Source organism: Phoca vitulina, unplaced genomic scaffold, assembly GCF_004348235.1.
Source record: "Phoca vitulina isolate PV1807 unplaced genomic scaffold, GSC_HSeal_1.0 scaffold4, whole genome shotgun sequence".
Taxonomy (NCBI): Eukaryota; Metazoa; Chordata; class Mammalia; order Carnivora; family Phocidae; genus Phoca; species Phoca vitulina.
In genome coordinates, this window is record NW_022589707.1 from 21,382,768 (window position 1) to 21,401,761 (window position 18,994).

General features: G+C 36.2%; 1 protein-coding gene across 17 annotated transcripts in view; it reads left to right on the forward strand.

Annotated features, from left to right (window-relative positions):
- CADPS2 (calcium dependent secretion activator 2) overlaps positions 1-18,994 on the forward strand; it is a 520,372-nt gene that overhangs the window by 393,450 nt on the left and 107,928 nt on the right. For all 17 annotated transcript variants that reach the window (XM_032401664.1, XM_032401666.1, XM_032401671.1 and 14 more), the window contains 4 exons: positions 2,274-2,375; positions 8,215-8,278; positions 11,584-11,707; positions 13,725-13,745. In XM_032401664.1, the coding sequence (XP_032257555.1) occupies positions 2,274-2,375; positions 8,215-8,278; positions 11,584-11,707; positions 13,725-13,745 (311 nt within the window). The remainder of the gene's footprint in view (positions 1-2,273; positions 2,376-8,214; positions 8,279-11,583; positions 11,708-13,724; positions 13,746-18,994) is intronic.

Sequence of the window (18,994 nt, forward strand, 5' to 3'; positions counted from 1 at the left end):
TCGGGTAGGCGAGGTGCCCCAGTGAAGTTTAATATGACAGGATGACTTGCTGTATCGCTGTGGATCACAATCTCCTTTGACAGTTGAAGCAAACAGTAAAATTCACTCTAATATAACCATGTGGTGTCTGTCAGAGAGCAAAGCCAAGAGCCGTATCAGTGATCAGAATAATAAGTATAAGTTCTTTATTCTTTCTCACCAAGTTTGCATAGGCGTATATCGTGAAATGCCGACCCACAACTTTGTGGTGTGGATTTTTGTGCTATCTATATGATAACACAATGTAGTTATAGTTTGCATCTGAATGCTCAAATTCCCAAGTTAATGATGTATATAAAACTCCCTGCTTGAACTTTTGTGATCATTATTATACTTACTCTTAAGTTATAGTCTTGGTTTTATGCTATCATTTGCTCAGTGGGAATTGACGCTGAAGTAATATGTGAAAAAAATCCATTATATTATAAATTATTGTAATATGATAAATTATTATAAAGTATTGGGGTTAGCTCAGAGTTCATTATTTTGTAATTTATAGATCAGACTTTCTTTTCTCCTTCCTAAAAATATTTGAAAGACCAATATTTGCCATTAGTTTTTCTGCAGTTCACATTGAAAATACATTCCAGTAGAATGTACTATTCTGACTATGAAATAAAATAATTGATGTTTCCCTATTTAGGAATGAAGTATAATTGTAAGATTTTCAAAGCATAAATTCCAGCAGCATGTGCGTTTCTGAAATAACAAATTATTTACTCTATAATGGCAAAAAAAATTTTCAGACTTAAATGATGCTTTGAGATGAATAAAAGGTCTTTAGGTCATTATGATTCAGGTATAACTTTAAAATTAATTGCTTTTATCCTAATTGACTAGTTGCAAGCATCAAAGATACACATGCACACGCATGTTTATATGTATATGTGAAACGAATGGGAGCCCCAAATAGCAATCTTCTGGGGAAAGTTATATCAAGCATTCATTTCTCTTTGTTTTTCATAATCATTTCTACCTATCTTATCCATAAATATTAAAAATTAGTTAAAATTGTAAGTACATAAGTCTTTGGGAACTAAAACACCTTTAGAAAAATAAGCTAATAGAGGAAGAAATGATTGGTGTTTATCAAATGCAAAAGATTCATTTTGTTGAAATAGACACTTTTTGAATATGACATTAATAGGTCTTTCTCATTGCGTTAACAAAGTTACAGTTCATAGGTTCAAAATTTTTGATGACTGTTATACAAGCAGATACTTTTTTTTTTTAAGATTTATTTATTTGACAGAGAGAGAGACAGTGAGAGAGGGAACACAAGCAGGGGGAGTGGGAGAGGGAGAAGCAGGTTTCTGCCTAGCAGGGAGCCCGATGCGGGGCTCAATCCCAGGACCCTGGGATCATGACCTGAGCTGAAGGCAGACACTTAACGACTGAGCCACCCAGGCACCCCAATATACAACCAGATACTTGAACTGATACAGAATAAATTCTAAATCCATTATTAGAAATATTTTATACTTTTAATGCTGATCTTAAGTAAAAGAAGATTTCTGTTCAGTCTTCATAACTACCTCTAAAAGTCCTGATGTGAACTTGCCTTGATTCCATAGGGATATTTGGCTGAGCCCAAAATGCAGGAACATAGCTAATCTGTGTTCTCTATAAGTTTTTATTCAACTATTTGTTTTGAATTCTAAGCCCCCACATTTAAACAAAAAAAATAAGGCAGTAAATCACCAAATGTATTCAAATTTTCTGTGTTTTTTACAATTAGAATGAAATCTCCAGTTTCACATTAGCTTAATTTTTACTTGGAAGAAAAGTAGTTAAAACATTTTAGTTTGCATTCAGTATGCTTTTATAATATTTTCATCCACGGGATATTTATTCAATTTGTCAAATGTTTGGTACCACATAAAACACTTTTCACTACCATTCTCAAGGACTAGTCATTGTTTTCAGTAGATCTGGAAAATATTTATTGTAATCCTTTACCTTGAAGGCTGTTTAAAACAGAATAATTCCATTCATTCCAGGTCAGAATATGAAGCAAATGGCTACAAATACCTCCTTTAAATAAATTTCCATTATAGATGCAAGTAATATGTATACTATCCAATATGCATTTTCCTTAATTATTCTTCAGGGAAATAGAGATATAAAGATATATGTATATATAAATACATTTAAAAATAAAGATATATAAAAAATATGAAAGTAAACATTCAGTGAGTATAAATTACTGATTCTGTTTGTTTGTTTTTTTCCAGGCCTGATGGAATTGGAACTGTTTCAATGGAAGAAAAAGAGAGATTTGAGGAGATAAAAGAAAGACTCTCTTCCCTTTTAGAAAATCAGATAAGCCATTTCAGGTATATACTCTGTTCATTAAAATTAAGTATTTGCTTTCTTCACTCAACACTCCAGTTCCCTATAGAGGTTTATTATGTCTTTCTGTGGCTACTCAAGAACTACCAGTAGCTTCTTCTCCATCGCCTGCCAGGTAAGATCCATATTCCTCAGTCTGTGGTCTGCTTCTAAGCCTGCCATTCAGTTTCCACCATTCATTAAGGTAGGTCCCTTACCCCTTCAATTTGTGGAATGCATCTCTCACTTGCTTGTGCATTTCTCATCCTCGAGTAACCTCTTCCCCCAGCTCTGGTGAGTAGTCCTCCCTCTCTCTGAATCACCAGGCAAGGAGCTTCTTGTGTCTTATCTTCATAGTAGAGCTGTTTTCGATCATTCCAGCAAAGACTGGAAAACCTGAAGTCTTTCAGCATTTATCATCTGTACTCTTCACTAGTCACTTAACACATAGTTATAATACCCATTTCTTAAGTCATTAGTTATTTTACTTACATTTTGTGAGAACAAGGGCCTTGTTTCCTGGCACAGTTCCTTGCTCAAAAAAATTAACCATTGATACTAAGAAACATTTACAGAATGAAAGATCAAAATCTTGATATTTTTTCCCCTGATTATAGTTAGCTCAATAGAACCTAATGGTTAAAAAGGGAAATATTTCTGGAGAATGCAATTCAAGACAAAGGAGAAAACAAAGAAAGAGGGATAGTTAAGATCCCTGAACAGAAAATGAGTGGTAAAGAGGAGGGAATCTCCATAGTGATAGTTAATAGAAACCCCAAGTGATGATTGAGCTTAGAAAGCAACCAGTTCTGATGAGAGCAGATCAGAAAAATTCTTCAAGTAAATTAAATTGACAAAATACTAAGATGTTTTAGTATGTTGAGAGAGGATTTACCCACCTGGAATTGAGTTTGGCTCAAAAAAGATATTAAAGGGGCACCTGGGTGGCTCAGTTGGTTAAGCAACTGCCTTCGGCTCAGGTCATGATCCCAGGGTCCTGGGATCGAGCCCCGCATCAGGCTCTCTGCTCAGCGGGAAGCCTGCTTCTTCCTCTCCCACTCCCCCTGCTTGTGTTCCCTCTCTTGCTGTCTCTGTCTCTCTGTCAATTAAATAAATAGATAAAATCTTTAAAAAAAAAAAAAGATATTAAAAACAAAGACAAGTATTAATTATAAACAAAATAATGGCATGTAAATCATAGTAAATACTGTGTATCACTTATCTGGCACATTTACATAATATAAATACTAAATTTAACCCCCCAAAATGGCATAACTGTGTTAAAAGATAAGAAGGACAGGAATTACATTTAGGATGGGGGAAAGCAGTCAAAAAAAAGAAAAAAAAAAAGAAGCTACATATGTCTAAGGTGGAGTAACAGGATTATATTTATCCTCCCATCTGAAACAAAAAAATTTTTAAAAAAATTTTTTAATGTGGAAAAATGCTTTTCAGCACATTAAGCATAAGACAATGAATACAACTGATTCTTGAGAGATGAGAAACAAATGAATAAGCCCTTTCATTTTCTCCGCTTGGCACCAGGAGAGTGCTTCTGAGCCATGGCCCACGGAGGAGAATCCCAGTGGACACCCTGACTTGAGGAGACAGAGATGTGAGTCCAGGGAAGGCAAGACACCCAGAGTTTGCAGGTCAAACTTCTGAAGAAAAGAGAGGAGAGACCTGCAGGTGTTTGCTGAGGGGCCCCCTGGAGTCTTCAACTGAGTATTGATTTGAACATGTATGTAAGGAAACTATTTGAAGTCAGACAGATAATCCTTTCACTCCGTGGTAGGATTACAGGAGATAATCCTCAAAGCTAACATAGAGCTAAGAGGAGTACCAGTTTCTACCACCCATATTGGAAAGCTTCTAAGTCATGAACAGAGGGTCGAATACTCAAGAGAATTTTTGCCTCAGTAATAGAAAGAAATTAGCCCTGTTTTTATTGCTCCTAATGAGGATTAAAATCAAGTTTCAAATAAATCAAATTGTTTTTAAGTAATTTAACTGCATTCCAAACAAAGGTCAAGAATAAAGGAATGCAAAAATATTGAGCCACCAATAATGTAAAATAATAATGTCTAGCATCCAATCAAAAATTTCTAGGCATACGAAGAAATGGTCAAATATGACCAATGAAGAGAATGAAAACAGCCAAAAGTGGAAGTGACACAGAAGATAGAATTAGTAAACAATAGTATTAAAAGAATTCTTACCAAATGTCATATGCTCAACCTGTTAAGGGCGCCTATGGAAAACCTACAACTTCATACTTAACAGTGAAAGATTGAATGTTTTTCACCTGAGATCAAAAGCAAGGCAAGGATGTCTGCTCAAAAATCAGTAATCAAGGTTGTGTGGTGTGGACAGTTCAGAAATCCACTCATACACATGTGGTCAATTGATTTTCAAAGATACACAAAGATAATTTGCAAAGTACACTTTTTTCAATAAATGGTGCTAGAACTATTAGATAGCCAAATGCAAAAGATTGACCTGGACCCATACCTCATTCCTGATTAAAAAGTTAACTCAGAATGGGTAGACCTAGAAAACAGAAAATCTCTTTGTTCTTGTACGAAACAAAGATTCTTCAAAACACCAAAATCATGATTCATAAATGGAACAATGTTACCTTGAACTTCATCAACATTAAGAGCTTTTGATCTTCCAAAGACATTGATAAGGGAATAAAAAGATATATCTCAGAATGGGAAAAAGTATTTGCACAATACACATCCCACAAAAAACTTCTTTCTATCCGGAATATATAAGTAACTCTTAAAACTTAGAAATGAAACAACCCAATAAAAAATTGTTCCTGATGTTTCATCAAAGACACATGGCAAAAAGCCATATGAAAAGATGCTCAATGTCATTATTCTTTAGGGAAATACAAACTAAAACACAATGCAGTACTACTACATTATTAGTATAAGTAAAATTAAAAAAAAATAATTACCACCCAACAAGTGTTGGCATGGATATGAAACTGGAACTCTGCATATACTCTTGATAGGAGTATAAAAGGGTACAACCCACTTTGTAAGATGGTTTGCAGGTTTTTAAAAATTCAAACACCTAACATATGACCCAGCCATCCCACTTGTAGGTATTCTCCAAGAGAAATCAAAGCCCATGTCCACACAAAGACTTTCATGTGAACATACAGCATTATTCATAATAGCTGAATATGAAAACAAGCCAGATGGCCACAACAATGAAGAGATAAACAGTGTATCACAATACTTCTGAGCAGTAAAAAGGAATGAACGGTTGATAGCATGAATGAATATCAAAATATACTGAGAGAAATCAGATGCAATGAAGTACATACTGTAAGATTCCTCTTATATAAAATTATAGAAAATACAAACTAATTCAAATACAAAGTAAATCAGTGGTTGCCTGGGCCCAAGGGGTGGGGAAGAAACATTTGGCAGTCATGAATATGTATATTAAATTGATTGTGGTGATGGTTTCACAGGTATATACATATGTCAAAACTTATCAAATTATGTATTTTAAAAATGTGCAATTATATGTCATTTATACCTCTAAATCTATTAAAAGCTAAGTACTTCCATAGTGGGAAGTTAGTAGAATAATATATAAAAGTGAAAAATCAAGAATTTGAAATATTAGCATGTAGGTTAGGCATAAAATGTTTAAATACAGAAAGAAATAGCTAAAAGTTAAAAACTTTCTTTTCTCGAGAAATTACTTGGGGAGTGGGGTGCAAATGACATAAAAACTTCTGTTTTTCATAAGAAGCCTTTAGAAGTTTCCTTTCAGACTATGTGTATATATAATTTTGATAAAAAACTGTATTTTAAAATGGTAAAGAAAAGAAACAGTTTAATTGTGGGACATGTCTATGCAAGCTCATCTATCTGTGTAATTAATTTACTAAGGTGGGAATCATGGTGATTTAAATTTATTCAGATTAGATATTAAACTTGGTTGAATTTTATTTGATGATTGAGTATTTTCCACTTTGTTACTACAGAGCTGTGAAAGTGGTGAAAACCCAAAATATTTATCCTGAAAAGCAGAACAAAACTATTCCTTTCTTTTAAAACCCGTTTTGTAAAGATTAATTAAGCCTCTATGTAGTTATTTTCTGTACTTTATTGATTCAGGATTACTTGTACTCTGTAAATGTGTTGAATTATTTACACATCATGGGCAGCTAATGCTAATTCAGAACATACCCAGTGGGACCTCAGAGCCCTGAAATGCTAAATGTAATCTGGGGATCAGTAACATTCCATTCATAAAATGTGTCACCCTCAGGTTAATGGAAATAAACAATAGGAAAGACAATGGGTGGATTATGCAAATACACTGAAAAGATTTAAGCAGGGGAGGGGACTATAAGAACCCAATTTGTGTTTTATTTAAACTTGGATTAAGGTTTATGGTATACAAAATGATGAAAGCTACTTTGCTAATTTGCTAATGCTCAAAAAGCAACACTGCACAGGAAAAAAAAAACTATTAAATAAATTGGTTGTTGCTTTTGTGCAGGGTAGCAGAGAGGAGTAAGAGAATGCATTGAAGTACGAGTTAGTTGAAGGAAACTTAACAGTAAGTGAAATAAACACTGTTCTGAAGAAAAATTTGACTAGATATATGACGTCTCTTGCATTTATCTGACACTAGTAAAAGTTTCATAAAACTAAAACCCAATCCTAATATGAATTTAACAGCTGCTTTCTGAGAAATCCATCTTTAATCAGTCTTTAAAATTTGCTGCTATAAAACAAGTTGAATTTAAATATGTGTTTTTAGGGAAACCTGTTCAGATTGCCTTGTGAAAAAAATAATTTCATTGTGGGTTACACCTTAGAAGATGTGTTTACCAAATCCCTGAATAATGGCAAAGGACATGGAAATCTATAAACTTCAAGTTACTGGTTTGAAGATTTCTAATCCAGACAGCTCAGCTGCCTGTAGCACTTGATCTTGGGTGGGGGGCGGCGGGGTTTGGGGAGAAGGTGCTTTACTGAACCTGATTCAAGAAAGCCAGGAGCTCCAGCAGGATGAAGAGGCCCTGACATTCTCTGCTCTTTAAGTGGAAAGTGACCTGAAGAGGAACCCCCGTGTAAAGAGCAATAAATCTGTTACCACCATGTGTCAGCTAACTTCTGAGGAGCCCACTCACTCGCCCAAGCCTCTGACCCTGATTGCGGAACACGGCGGTGACCTGCCCTCCAGTTGTTGGTGTATATTAGGAATGCACGGCACTAGAAAGCTGAGGATAACCTTCCCCACTGGCAAATTGCGGAGCTCTGGAAAGTTTGTGTTTTGTGTGGGGAGGTTGTAGAGTTAGCTCCTGGCATAATAGACAGGCAGATGTCAGGAAAGGGGGGAAGCTGGAACCTGTTTTGTACTCAAAGTTATGTCTGTGGGGTGTGCTTCCATCTCAAGCCACACATAAGTACAGGAGGAAATGGGGGAAATCATTTTGTTTATCATAGGGCTTGAATAACAGCAAACCTTAAGAAGATTTTAGGAAATGTATTTTTAATTATCTCTTTACTGGTAGAATCTTGGAGGGTTTTGTTTTGTTTTGTTTTGTTTTAATTTACTATGTTCTTTCTGAACATCATCAAAATTTTAGAACCTTTTCATCACAGTTGATACCCTTACTGTTAAAAGAAATCGAAAGCATGGAACCAGGTAAACTTCTGCCGTTAAGATTTTCCCAGATGGGTTGATGCTATTTTAACCACTTTTCACTGTTCTTCAATAATGCCAAGTAATAGAAGAGGGAATTATTGAGCAGTCTTGGATATTAAATGTTTGACTTTTTTGTTCCTCCTTTTGTTTTTAAAGATACTGTTTTCCCTTTGGACGACCTGAAGGTGCTCTGAAAGCTACGCTTTCATTACTTGAAAGGGTACGTTCGAACACTACTTTATAAATACTATTTGCACTTAGTGGCTGTGTGTTTTAGTGACTGAACCAGGCAGACAGGCCCATTCCTCACGAGTGTGTTCTCTGAGGCTGTCGGTCACATTTCATCACTTTCTCACCGGCTCTTAACTATGTCCAACTCTTCCTATCTCCTACCTCTTCCTCCCCGCAGCTTTTCGGAAGCCCACCCCTGCCATCCGAGGCTGAGTTGATGGCATCTTGGCAGTACCCATTTTCCCCACCTCTTTCTTTCCCTCATGAAATAGTCTTCTTTGGTTTTTTTTTCCAGTTAAGTATAATCCGTTTTTCAGACTTCACAGTTGTCTTTCATTACCCTCCCCCCACCCCCGACTTCCTTGTGCATCTACCTGTCCCATTTCTTATACCTGTAAGGGTTTATCACTTAAAAGGCCCAAATGTATCCTTCCTTTCATTCTAAATCAGTCTCAAAATTCATTTCAACTCGTGTTACTTTAAATGAATTCATGAATTGTGGAAATTCGTTTTCCCTCAAAAAATAAATAGCAAACAAGGCTTTCCTAGCCATGCTAAAATAATTTATTAATGAAAGTACATTCTCCACTCCTGTTTTTGTAGCAGACAAGGTTTGAAAGGGAAGTATCATTTTCATTTATTTATAAAACTATTCAAAGGCTAGTTGGAGCCTAACAGTTAAGTGATGTGGACAATTCCTATTCCTTACCAGCATTAAAATGAATTTCTAAGGATCATTTATATCATGATAATATATATATATACATATATAGTATATAATATAATCATGATTCGATTATTCTGGCCCTGATTTATTGACTTCAAAGCACTTGGTCTTGTCCACTTTTCTGCCAAAGAATTCTAGATATATTACACTGTTGATCAGCACTTCTATTAAAAGCAAAAAGGGAAGGCATTTTTCAGTGATTCAAGGACTTGGAAGATGAGGCTAGAACTGATGACTGTATACCGTGGTCGCGTATGTCTGTCCCTGTTTTATCCTTGATTCCTGTGCATCGTATGATAGAAATGTTATCACAGCAGTTACCTGTTTTATTAGAATTTTTATTATAAAGCTGTGTGTAACCCAGTCTTTTCCAAAGTATTCATTTCATCCGGTTCATTGAGGTATCATAGAAAAGATAAAATCTTTACAGAGAGCTTTTCTTTTGGAATGGCATCCCACCCTGAGTACCTGATACAGCCTCTCCGTGTGCTCATTTCCATGGTAGAGCTCCCCTCCTCCCCCAGCAGGGAAGAGTTCCTGATGGCATGGATGCCCTCATGTACTGACACGGGCCAGGATGAACAGTGACCTTTTTTCCACTTAAAGTCACTTATCATGTCTCTTGCTGAACTGAGAGAGAAATGGTAGGGCCATTCTTCATTTCTGTGTCTCTACTTAATTGACATCTTAGAAAAACAAAATCTACATGTGAATTCTTCATACTTACTATGCTTTGGAAGAAATGGAGGGGATACAGGAAACAAGCTGTGTCTCCCTTTTTGCTTTTGCCAGCCCTTAATCTGTATTTTGCCAGCAAAGAGGATACAGTTCCCGCTACTCCAAATTAAATATCCAGCTCCTGGGTAATATAAACTATCACCTGATTTCAACCCTGGACTCACCTCTGTAACAGACATATACATTCTAATTTTAACAGCTATTTCTATTATTTAAAAGTGTGTCAGGCTCCTGGGTGGCTCAGTTGGTTAAGCATCTGACCCTTGATTTCGACTCAGGGCATGATCTTAGGGTTGTGGGATCGCACCCCACTTTGGGCTCCGTGCTGGGGCATGGAGCCTGCTTAAGATTCTCTCCCTCCCTCTCCCTCTGCCCTCTCTCCCTTGCCTCCCACCCTCCCCCGCTTGTGCGTGTGCTCTCTGTCTTAATGAATGAGTGAATGAATGAATGAATGAATGTGTGTCACCATGGGAAGGTCTAATGGTAAAGTTCATGGTTATGCATATGGGACAAAATTAATTTTAAATTTAAACTTTAGGAATAATCACATTAAAAATAGTACATTTAAAAACGTAATAGTACATTAATGCTTGTTTTTTTAACTATCAGCAGAAGGATTTTTTTTGCCTATAAAGAATCTAATGTGTAGTGCTAATTAAAGTACCAAATATATGTAAATGTGTTAAAGACTTTTAATATAAGACTATGAAGAATAATTGAATTTGATGGAAAGGAAATTTTTAAGTGATAAGGTTTGCTGTTTTGACAAAGAAAGCTTGCCTAACAAAATTGAAATATATTGTGAAGGATCACGAATGCTTAAATGGTTGAGTAAATTTGAGATTATAAAATCCTTTGTGCTGAGGCCGATTGAAAGAGAATGAAATCATAAAGCATGAAATGGATGTTTTCATAGTCTTTTGATGAGTCTTTACGGTAAAAGACTAATAGAATAGTAAGAATACTTACTGTTCTTGTTTTCTCTATATTCACATTTTGCCTTCTATTTTATAATTTGAATGTAAGTAAAGCCAGAAAAGCTGCATTAACTATACGAAAAGATAGAGGTTAACTAATGGTATAATCAAAACTGACTGTAAGCTATTTTACCACTGAGAAAGTTTTAAGGAAATTATCAGTGAGTCATTATAAAAGTGCTTAAATACATTATGTTTTGAATTCTGGATATAATTGTATTTTCCCCTGGCCAATAGTAATACTTCTAAGGGAAAACAAAAACAAAAATATATTTAGGAACTCAACAGAAAATAATCTGTTGTTTTTTAATTTCAGAAAGTTTCCGTGTATTTTAACATTTGATATTCCATTCATTTCACTAAAAGATTTTCTCCCCGTCAACAGATTAAGTAATTAAAGTTAAATTGTGGAATTAGAGATCTTGATTTTTATAGAGCTCAAAAGCAGTGCTTGTTCTTCATAGAATTTTTTACTGTTTTCATTTATATATATTGCTCAAAAGATTTAAAGCTTTTCTATCAGGGATGTGCAAGACAAACCTTATTACTTGTCCCAAGAACTATAATCCTGATCTGAAACAATTGCTGTAATGGTGTCGTGGGCCCCTGGAGGAAAAGTGACAGTCATCACACGGAACGGTGGTTTGGCCTATGGGAGGTTTTGATGTGCATAAATGAGGCTCGGACAGGAGGAGCCAAGATTGGAGGATTACATTCCTGGTTGTGAAGTGCCGACTCCTTACTTTGCCCCAGTGTTACCTAGGACCCCTTCCTCGTAATAGATCTAGGACATTTTGTGTAATTTGATTGCAGTCTCTGTTTTATGCAGTCTCTTTCTCTCCCCCTCTTCAGGTTTTAATGAAAGATATCGCCACTCCCATACCAGCTGAAGACGTGAAAAAAGTGGTCAGAAAATGTCTCGAGAAAGCAGCCTTGATCAATTACACTAGACTCACAGAATACGCCAAAATAGAAGGTCAGTGCACTGAGCAATTGTCCAAGTGGCAGTGAGAGCCAACAATGCCTATTAACTGAATTTTCTGTGAGAAGTTCTTTCCTTTCCTGAACAAACCTGTACCGTGGCAAAGGGAAATGTCTCATTAAAATCTCAGCTGGTGAACTGAAGAGCTTTTTCCTATTCATTGCTTTAATATGCCTCCTGGGACTCTGCTTGAATGAAAGACCCAGGATTCGTGCTTAAGTTGTCCTTTGTTCTTATTTTGAGTTTTCAAGGAACCAAAAGGTGTTTTCATGAGTTGTATTTTTTGACATTACCGTAAGTACATCTAACATTTAAACTATGGGTAGTGTCTTCTTTCCCGATCAGTAACGGTATAGTGTTACATAATTTTATTTTCTGTTCAACAGTGTCTCTCAGAGAAGGAGGAAACTTGATTATGGTGAGGGCCAAAATAAACTGACAGAATTCCCTGCAACTTTTCATTGCTTGCCGTATATTAATGCACTTGAAAGATTAGGGAGGACTGCACATTTTTTCCTCTTCCTTCAGGTTTCATTCATTAAGAATACTGAAATTTAAGATGCTTAGAAATAACTAGATTGAAATTCGTAGCAAAGTCACAAAATCAGCTTTATTCAACAGTCCTTTAATATAATTAAAAATAGGAAGGGCCTCAAATATTTTGCTTTAATTATCATACAACTGGCTTGTGTAGTACAAGTAGCATTAACTTAGGGAAAAAGTTTGCAATGTTAAATACTTATATCTAAAAATAAAAGTAAATCCTCTATTAGAAAAATTTTAGTAACTTTTAATATAAAATTGTACTTAATTATAAATTTATTAATTATTAATATTAAGATAGTTTTATCAAAATTGGGATGATGAAAAAGATTGAGTATAATTGGCTGTTATATCCTTTTTTCTCTCCAAATCTGATCAAGCTTTCTAACAAGCATGCAATAACCAACCTCCTGAGTGATTAACAAAAAAGCCATCCCATCACTATAGCAACCAATATTATAGCACAAGAGTAACAACATGAAACCTCCTTAGTTACCAGTTTAACATCATTAATTATGATATCACGTTGTGTTAAAGCAAAAGCAATGAATATTAGATAATTTGGGGAAAGTGGAAGATAAACAGATTGGTTTTCACATCTTGAATACCCATTCAAACAATTTTTGTGTTTTGGAATATTATGTGTTGTGAACGTGGGTTGAAAGAATCGATACAAAAATAGACATTAAAACCTTTCAAATCTGATAAAGGGGAAAAAGTTTGTGCATAACTTCAATAAACATAATATTGTTTTACCCAGATGTTTCAATTCTATCCAAAAAACCTATGAGAATCCTTTTGTTCTTAACTGTCTATTCTAATTAATATTTTTGACCATTATCTTGTCCAAGAATACTGAAAAGATATGCAGAATATTTCTATTTTCTGGTCAGAGTCCATTTTAACATGTACAAATAAAATTATTTGTCATAGCTTTTATTAATTAGCTAGCTTTTATTAATTAGCTAGGCGTGTTAACACTGGGGGTCAAAAGACATAGCTGTTCTTCTGGATCACACAAAAAAATAAGTCTGTGTTAGAGAAGAGCCTATCATAGGACTAAATGGACAGTGGGCAGGGAATTCTCCTACTTCTTTCCCTTCTGGAGTCACCTGTCTCTTATTTCTAGTTGACTGTGAAAATATTCTAGAAAATGGATCCTAGAAATCTAATTGGGTGGGACTACTGAGCAGTCTCCAGTTTCAAAACAAAACAAAACAAAATACATGCTTAGTATATGAGAAAACTTCTATGCATTTCATTAATTCCCTTTCTTCCAACCCCCGTTCTTATATCTAAAAAAATAAAGCACTTTTTGTTTATGCTCAGGACCAGACCAAGAACAAAATCTAATTTAAGTTAGAAATAGGAAGTGGCTACTTTTCCTTGCTTGATTGACCTCCTGCATTATGTGAGCAGCATGGGTAGAATCTGTTTTTCTCCTAAATTGTCTTTTCTTACGTTTTAGGCCCAGCAGAAAAGGAAGCAGGTAATGAATGTTTGTGCATGCACGTGTTGTTATTTCTATTGTGGTGCGTGATGTTTGATATTGATGGAGAGCTGTCCGCTTTTCAGGGCTCCTATTAGATCACTTTGGTTAAGATACTGAGAATACATTGATTTTGTTGGAACTATTGTTAATGCTTTGTAGGGAAAATACAGGCCATTTATCTCTAAAAGTTCAGTGATATTTTTTATATAAATTCAAAGCAAAAAACCGAGGTTGTATTAATGTTATACATTATGTTTTAAGCATGGACACTAATCTTAGTTGGAAGCTGTTGCCAATATTTGGAGGGCTCTTACAACTAGAAAAGAGGACCATCTTTCCTTTATCACTCCTGAAAAATAACAGAGTAAAAAGCATAAATGCTATTAAATAAGAAGTAAGCAGCTCTTAACTCTGAAAGTTGCACATCAGAGGAATGAACAGGGGTTCTGAAATCCCAGCCTCAGGCAGTTGCTAGGAAAGCGTTCTTCTCTTGGTCTCTGAATTTGTAAAGGTTTCCTTACTTTTTTCTTATGCCACTTATTACCGTTGTAATTAATTTAATTACATGTGCTGTTACCTGTTTATCCTACCTGTCTCTTCTTTAGCCCCTTGCAGGCAGGGTCCTGACTGAACGCGTTCACTGTTGGGTCCCAGCACCCAGCCCTGCGCTGCTGACACAAAGTAGGCTCTCGGTGCTATGGAGAGAGATGAGAGGTTAGCTAGTTAGTTCATCCAGTGATGAACCTGCCTAGCCCAAGTTCCCTTCTCTCATTCAAACCCGGCATGCAGCATTATAGACAAGTTTGGCTTGTTTTTAACTGAAGTCTTCAACTAACGGGCTTTATTTCTATTTTTCCTAACTTTCAATTCTGTTTCAGTATTTGACCTCAGAAAGCGTCAGGCACAAAATGCTCTGAGCCAGAAGAAGGGGAAAGAACACACCTACAATGATCACTAAAGTGCACTTTAGAGACTACCATCACCTCTTATGACCGCCCATTGTAATAGCAGCAGTCCTATGCTCTTTGAGAAACTTTTTCAAAATCTCTTATGGCACTTTATCCCTCACAGTGTTTCTGTTGTGAAGATAGGTTGTGTGTAGTTGACCCGCAGTAAGTCCAGAGGTGTTACAGGTTTTCCCACTGACATAAAGTAAAGAAGTCAGCGAGCTGGTACTTGTGTCGGGTGTCCTGATCCCCAGCCTACAGAGGCTACGCTCCTTCCCTTATGAAATGTGAAGGGGTCACAGTGCGCCTTCATGAAGGACAGGGCAAAGGCACCATGTAAAGTTGCACACATTCCCATTAAAGAGAGGGGAGAATGGGAGAGTTGCTCTCTTCCATGTACTTCACTTCCAGACAGAAGCCACATAGTCGACATTCATACTACTGCTCCATGGTACAGGCTGATAACTATAGGAGAAACACTTTTCTTAATATTAAATGCCCCCAGGGGCGCCTGGCTGGCTCAGTCGGTGGAGCATGGGATGCTTCATCTTGGGGTTGTGAGTTCGAGCCCCACGTTGGGTGTAGAGATTACTTAAAAATAAAAAAATAAAAATCTTTAAGCAGGTGCCTGGGTGGTGCAGTCAGTCAGGCGTCCAACTCTTGGTTTCGGCTGGGGTCATGATTTTAGGGTTGTAAGATAGAGCCCCGTGTCAGGCTCCATGCTTGGTGCACAGTCTGCTTAAAGCTCTCTTTCCCTCTGCACCCCGACCCCCTGCTCACTCGCTTGCTCTTTCTTTCTCTCTCAGTGAAATAAATAAATCTTTAAAAAGTCTTCAAAAAATTTTTTTAATAAAAAAATAGAATTAAATAGAAAAGAGGGAAAAACCAGTGTAGTCTAGGTGCTTTAAGTGGATTGAAGGGGAAAACTAATCTCAGTTGAAGAATCTTCTGAAGTAACAGAAGAGGAGTTTTGAAGAAATAATAGTTCTATTTCTTTGGTTGCATTTGGTAGCAAGTTAACAGGGTTACCTAGTAAATGTTCTTAGAGGTACTTTTAAAAGTGACTAAAAATGAGAAAGTCAGTTACACGTGTAAGAGCTCAAATGCTTGATAAGACTTCCAAGCAGTATTCTCTTGGGCATTATGATCCTTTTCCTCAGTTAGTTTGTCATCTAGAGAAGAGTCGAATTCTGCCCAAGATTTGTCATGATTTTGTCATCTATTGACTGCCTGTTCCCTCAGGCTTTTTCATTTACTCTGCTTCATTAGTTCCTTAAACAACTCTACAAAACAGATACTTTACAGAAGAGGTAACCGAGACCTCAGAAAGAAGTCAGTAAGCTGCACAAGGGTGTGCTGCTGTTGTTCAGTTCAGCAGACATGAGATTTGCGCCCCTGTATCTCCGTGTTCCTGGGTTGCCCTGCGTCCAGGGCTGATTCCGAGTGCTGACCTCAACACCTCAGGCACATCGCAGGAGCCAAGGGGTCATTTTTGCCAAAAGTATAGATATTTAATAAGAGCAAACACTTACTACCAGGAACTGTTTTAAGCACTTTACACGTATCCATTCACCCTTTCCAATAAATATTTCTATTATCGCTTTTCCGGGAAACTGAAGCAAGGAGGTTACTAGCCGTACTAGCCAGAGACAGCTAGGAAGGGGGAGATTACAACACACTGTCTTCCTGTTGAGCTGTTGTCTTATTTCCCTGGGTCTTCCTGCCTCCCATTTCTCGGCAACTTGGGTAGTTAAATTTACACTCGGTTAAAATATGTGGACATTTGAAAGGAAGTCTGAAACAGTACGGTCCATAGAATTACAATGAAAGCTATAGATGTACCTTAAAATTTTCTAGTAGTCACATTAAAGAGGTGAAAAGGAAACAGGTGAAATTAATTTTAATAATAGTTCATTTAACCTAATATATCCAAAATATTATTATTTTAAAATGTATTCAATATACAGAATTATTAATGAGATATTTTACATTAGTTTTTCATACATAGTCTTTGAAGTCGGGTGTGTATTTTACTCTACTAGCACATTTTATAGCCCCATTTCAAGTACTTGTTTACCTGTGGCTAGTGGCTGCTGAATTAATTGGACAGCACAGATCCTATCAGAAGGCTAAGAGTTGGACTCCAGCATCTGAATCTTTTTGTTTTTTTCCCCACAGACACACATCTCACAGTGTCAGGTGTTGAAAGTGATTAAAATTTGTAACCTCTCCCCTCCCCCAACCCATATCATCTCCCTCCCTTCCCTACTTTATTTTTCTCTATGGCACACAGTATAGTTCACTCATACTACTATTGTCCTAGAAGGTTCGCTCCACCAGGGCAAGACTTTTGCATTTCAATAACTGCTCTGTCTCCGGTACTGAAAAACGTGCCTGGCACATATTTGGTACTCAGTAAATATTTATTGAATAAATGAATGGGTTTATGGCAGAGAGGCTATTTATAGCAGAGAGAACATCTGTAAACTGGCAAACTGGCTTGCAAAAGGTCATTCAAATCAATCACTGAATAATTAACAATATAAAAGCAAAAACTAACCACTTAAAAATAACAAGATTGGAAAAATTAAACCAGAATTTCATGCTCTTGTCATGCGCAGGGATGGGGGCGCCTAACTCTGGATCACAGAAGCCAGAGGTTATAGAGAACAACTACATTAACAATATTTAGCAGTCTAACCTGTTTCAGTTGTTTCTATAATTCAGCACGATGCTCAGCTGGACTCCTAGTCCTGTCTCCCATCCTTGGGAATTCTTCACATTCTCCACCTGCAACACAAATTTGCAGAATAAAGGGATTTTTTGGCTTTGTAATAAATGAAATAGAACAAATGCCCTCTCTCTCTCAGTGGCTTCTTTTCTTCTTGGGAATTCTTTGCATTTGTTTCATGAGAACAGATAGTTCATTTTGAGAACTTAAAGTTTCTAGAAAGCATTTTTTTTTAGTTTTAAGAAATGTTTGAGATATACACAGCTGCAAAATCAGCTAGTTTTCTTCCTTGATTTAATTTTATCACGACTCCTTATGTAATGGTAAGATCCTTTTTACAGTATTTATAATCTAGGGTTCAAAAAGGTACTGAAACTTCATTTTCCTAATTGTGTGTCTTTTTTTTTAATGGTATACCTTGTTGATGCAAACTAACTCCTTTTAAAGGAGAATCAATTCCTTCCTTCAAGGAATTTCTTATAGACAGGAACAGCAATAATACATCTAATAACAGTCCCTGCTTTCTCCTGAAAACTATGCACTGTATGAGGACTTAACGATAAAAGAGAGAGAGGTGGCTCCTTAGAGCTTGCCTTGACCTGAGATCTTTTGCATAGATTTGGGAGCTAGACTTATTTTTAATCTCAAAACATGGAAGTGCCCTAAACCAAAGGTAGCATGGAGTGAACAGGCAAAGTCTTTGTGCACTGAGGATCTGTCTGGGCCCTTTGGTTGCCAGGTTTCCAGGTCTAACCCCCAAGTGCTCTCATTTTCAAAGTCTCCGTTGAACAGGTAGAGATGCTTTCCCAGAGGGCCACACTGCTTGCTTTCTTGGAGAGAAGTTGCACTTTGGCAGTCCTTACGTCATTAGGATGTGTTTGCCATCTGGGTGGCCTTTTAATTTAGCACTCCATTGTCAAAGTGTAGTGATAAATAATAAATAAATAAAATCTGTTGTATAGAAGTGAGTAGATAAAAACTGCACAGTTGATGAGGATATTTTTTTGTTAGTGAATAATTTTTTACTAATATTTCTAGAATAACCATTTTCTCATAAAAGTTGTATGTGTTTTCTTATAAATTTGATTTAAAAATTTTTTGAGTATTATATGTTATGATGAATTCAGGTTACTAATGTCTAAATAATAGACCTGAAATTTTGCACTCCCATTAGAATTAATGATATTCTGATGGAGGTAATTTGCATATTGGAAGAAACAATTCTCAGCTTGAAAACTAGAAAGCAAGTTGAAGAATCAAAGAATTTCTTTGTAGCCTTTTTTGGACAGCGTGGCTTGGACAGTGGGACCTTTGGCATGAAAGTTAAACCTCTGTGACCATTTCTGCTTCTGAGTCACAGATGATTTAGGGACAAATTGATAAATGTAATTTCTGGCCGTAAGAGAGAATGACTTATCGTCATCTTTAAAATTTTGGGGAAAATCATAAATCTATAAAGAGCTTTTAGTTTATAAAAATATGTGTATGTAGAGTAAAAACACTGGTTGAGCTACATCATCTGGATAGGGATCAAATTAAAATTTATTTTTGTCCTATATACAAAGAAA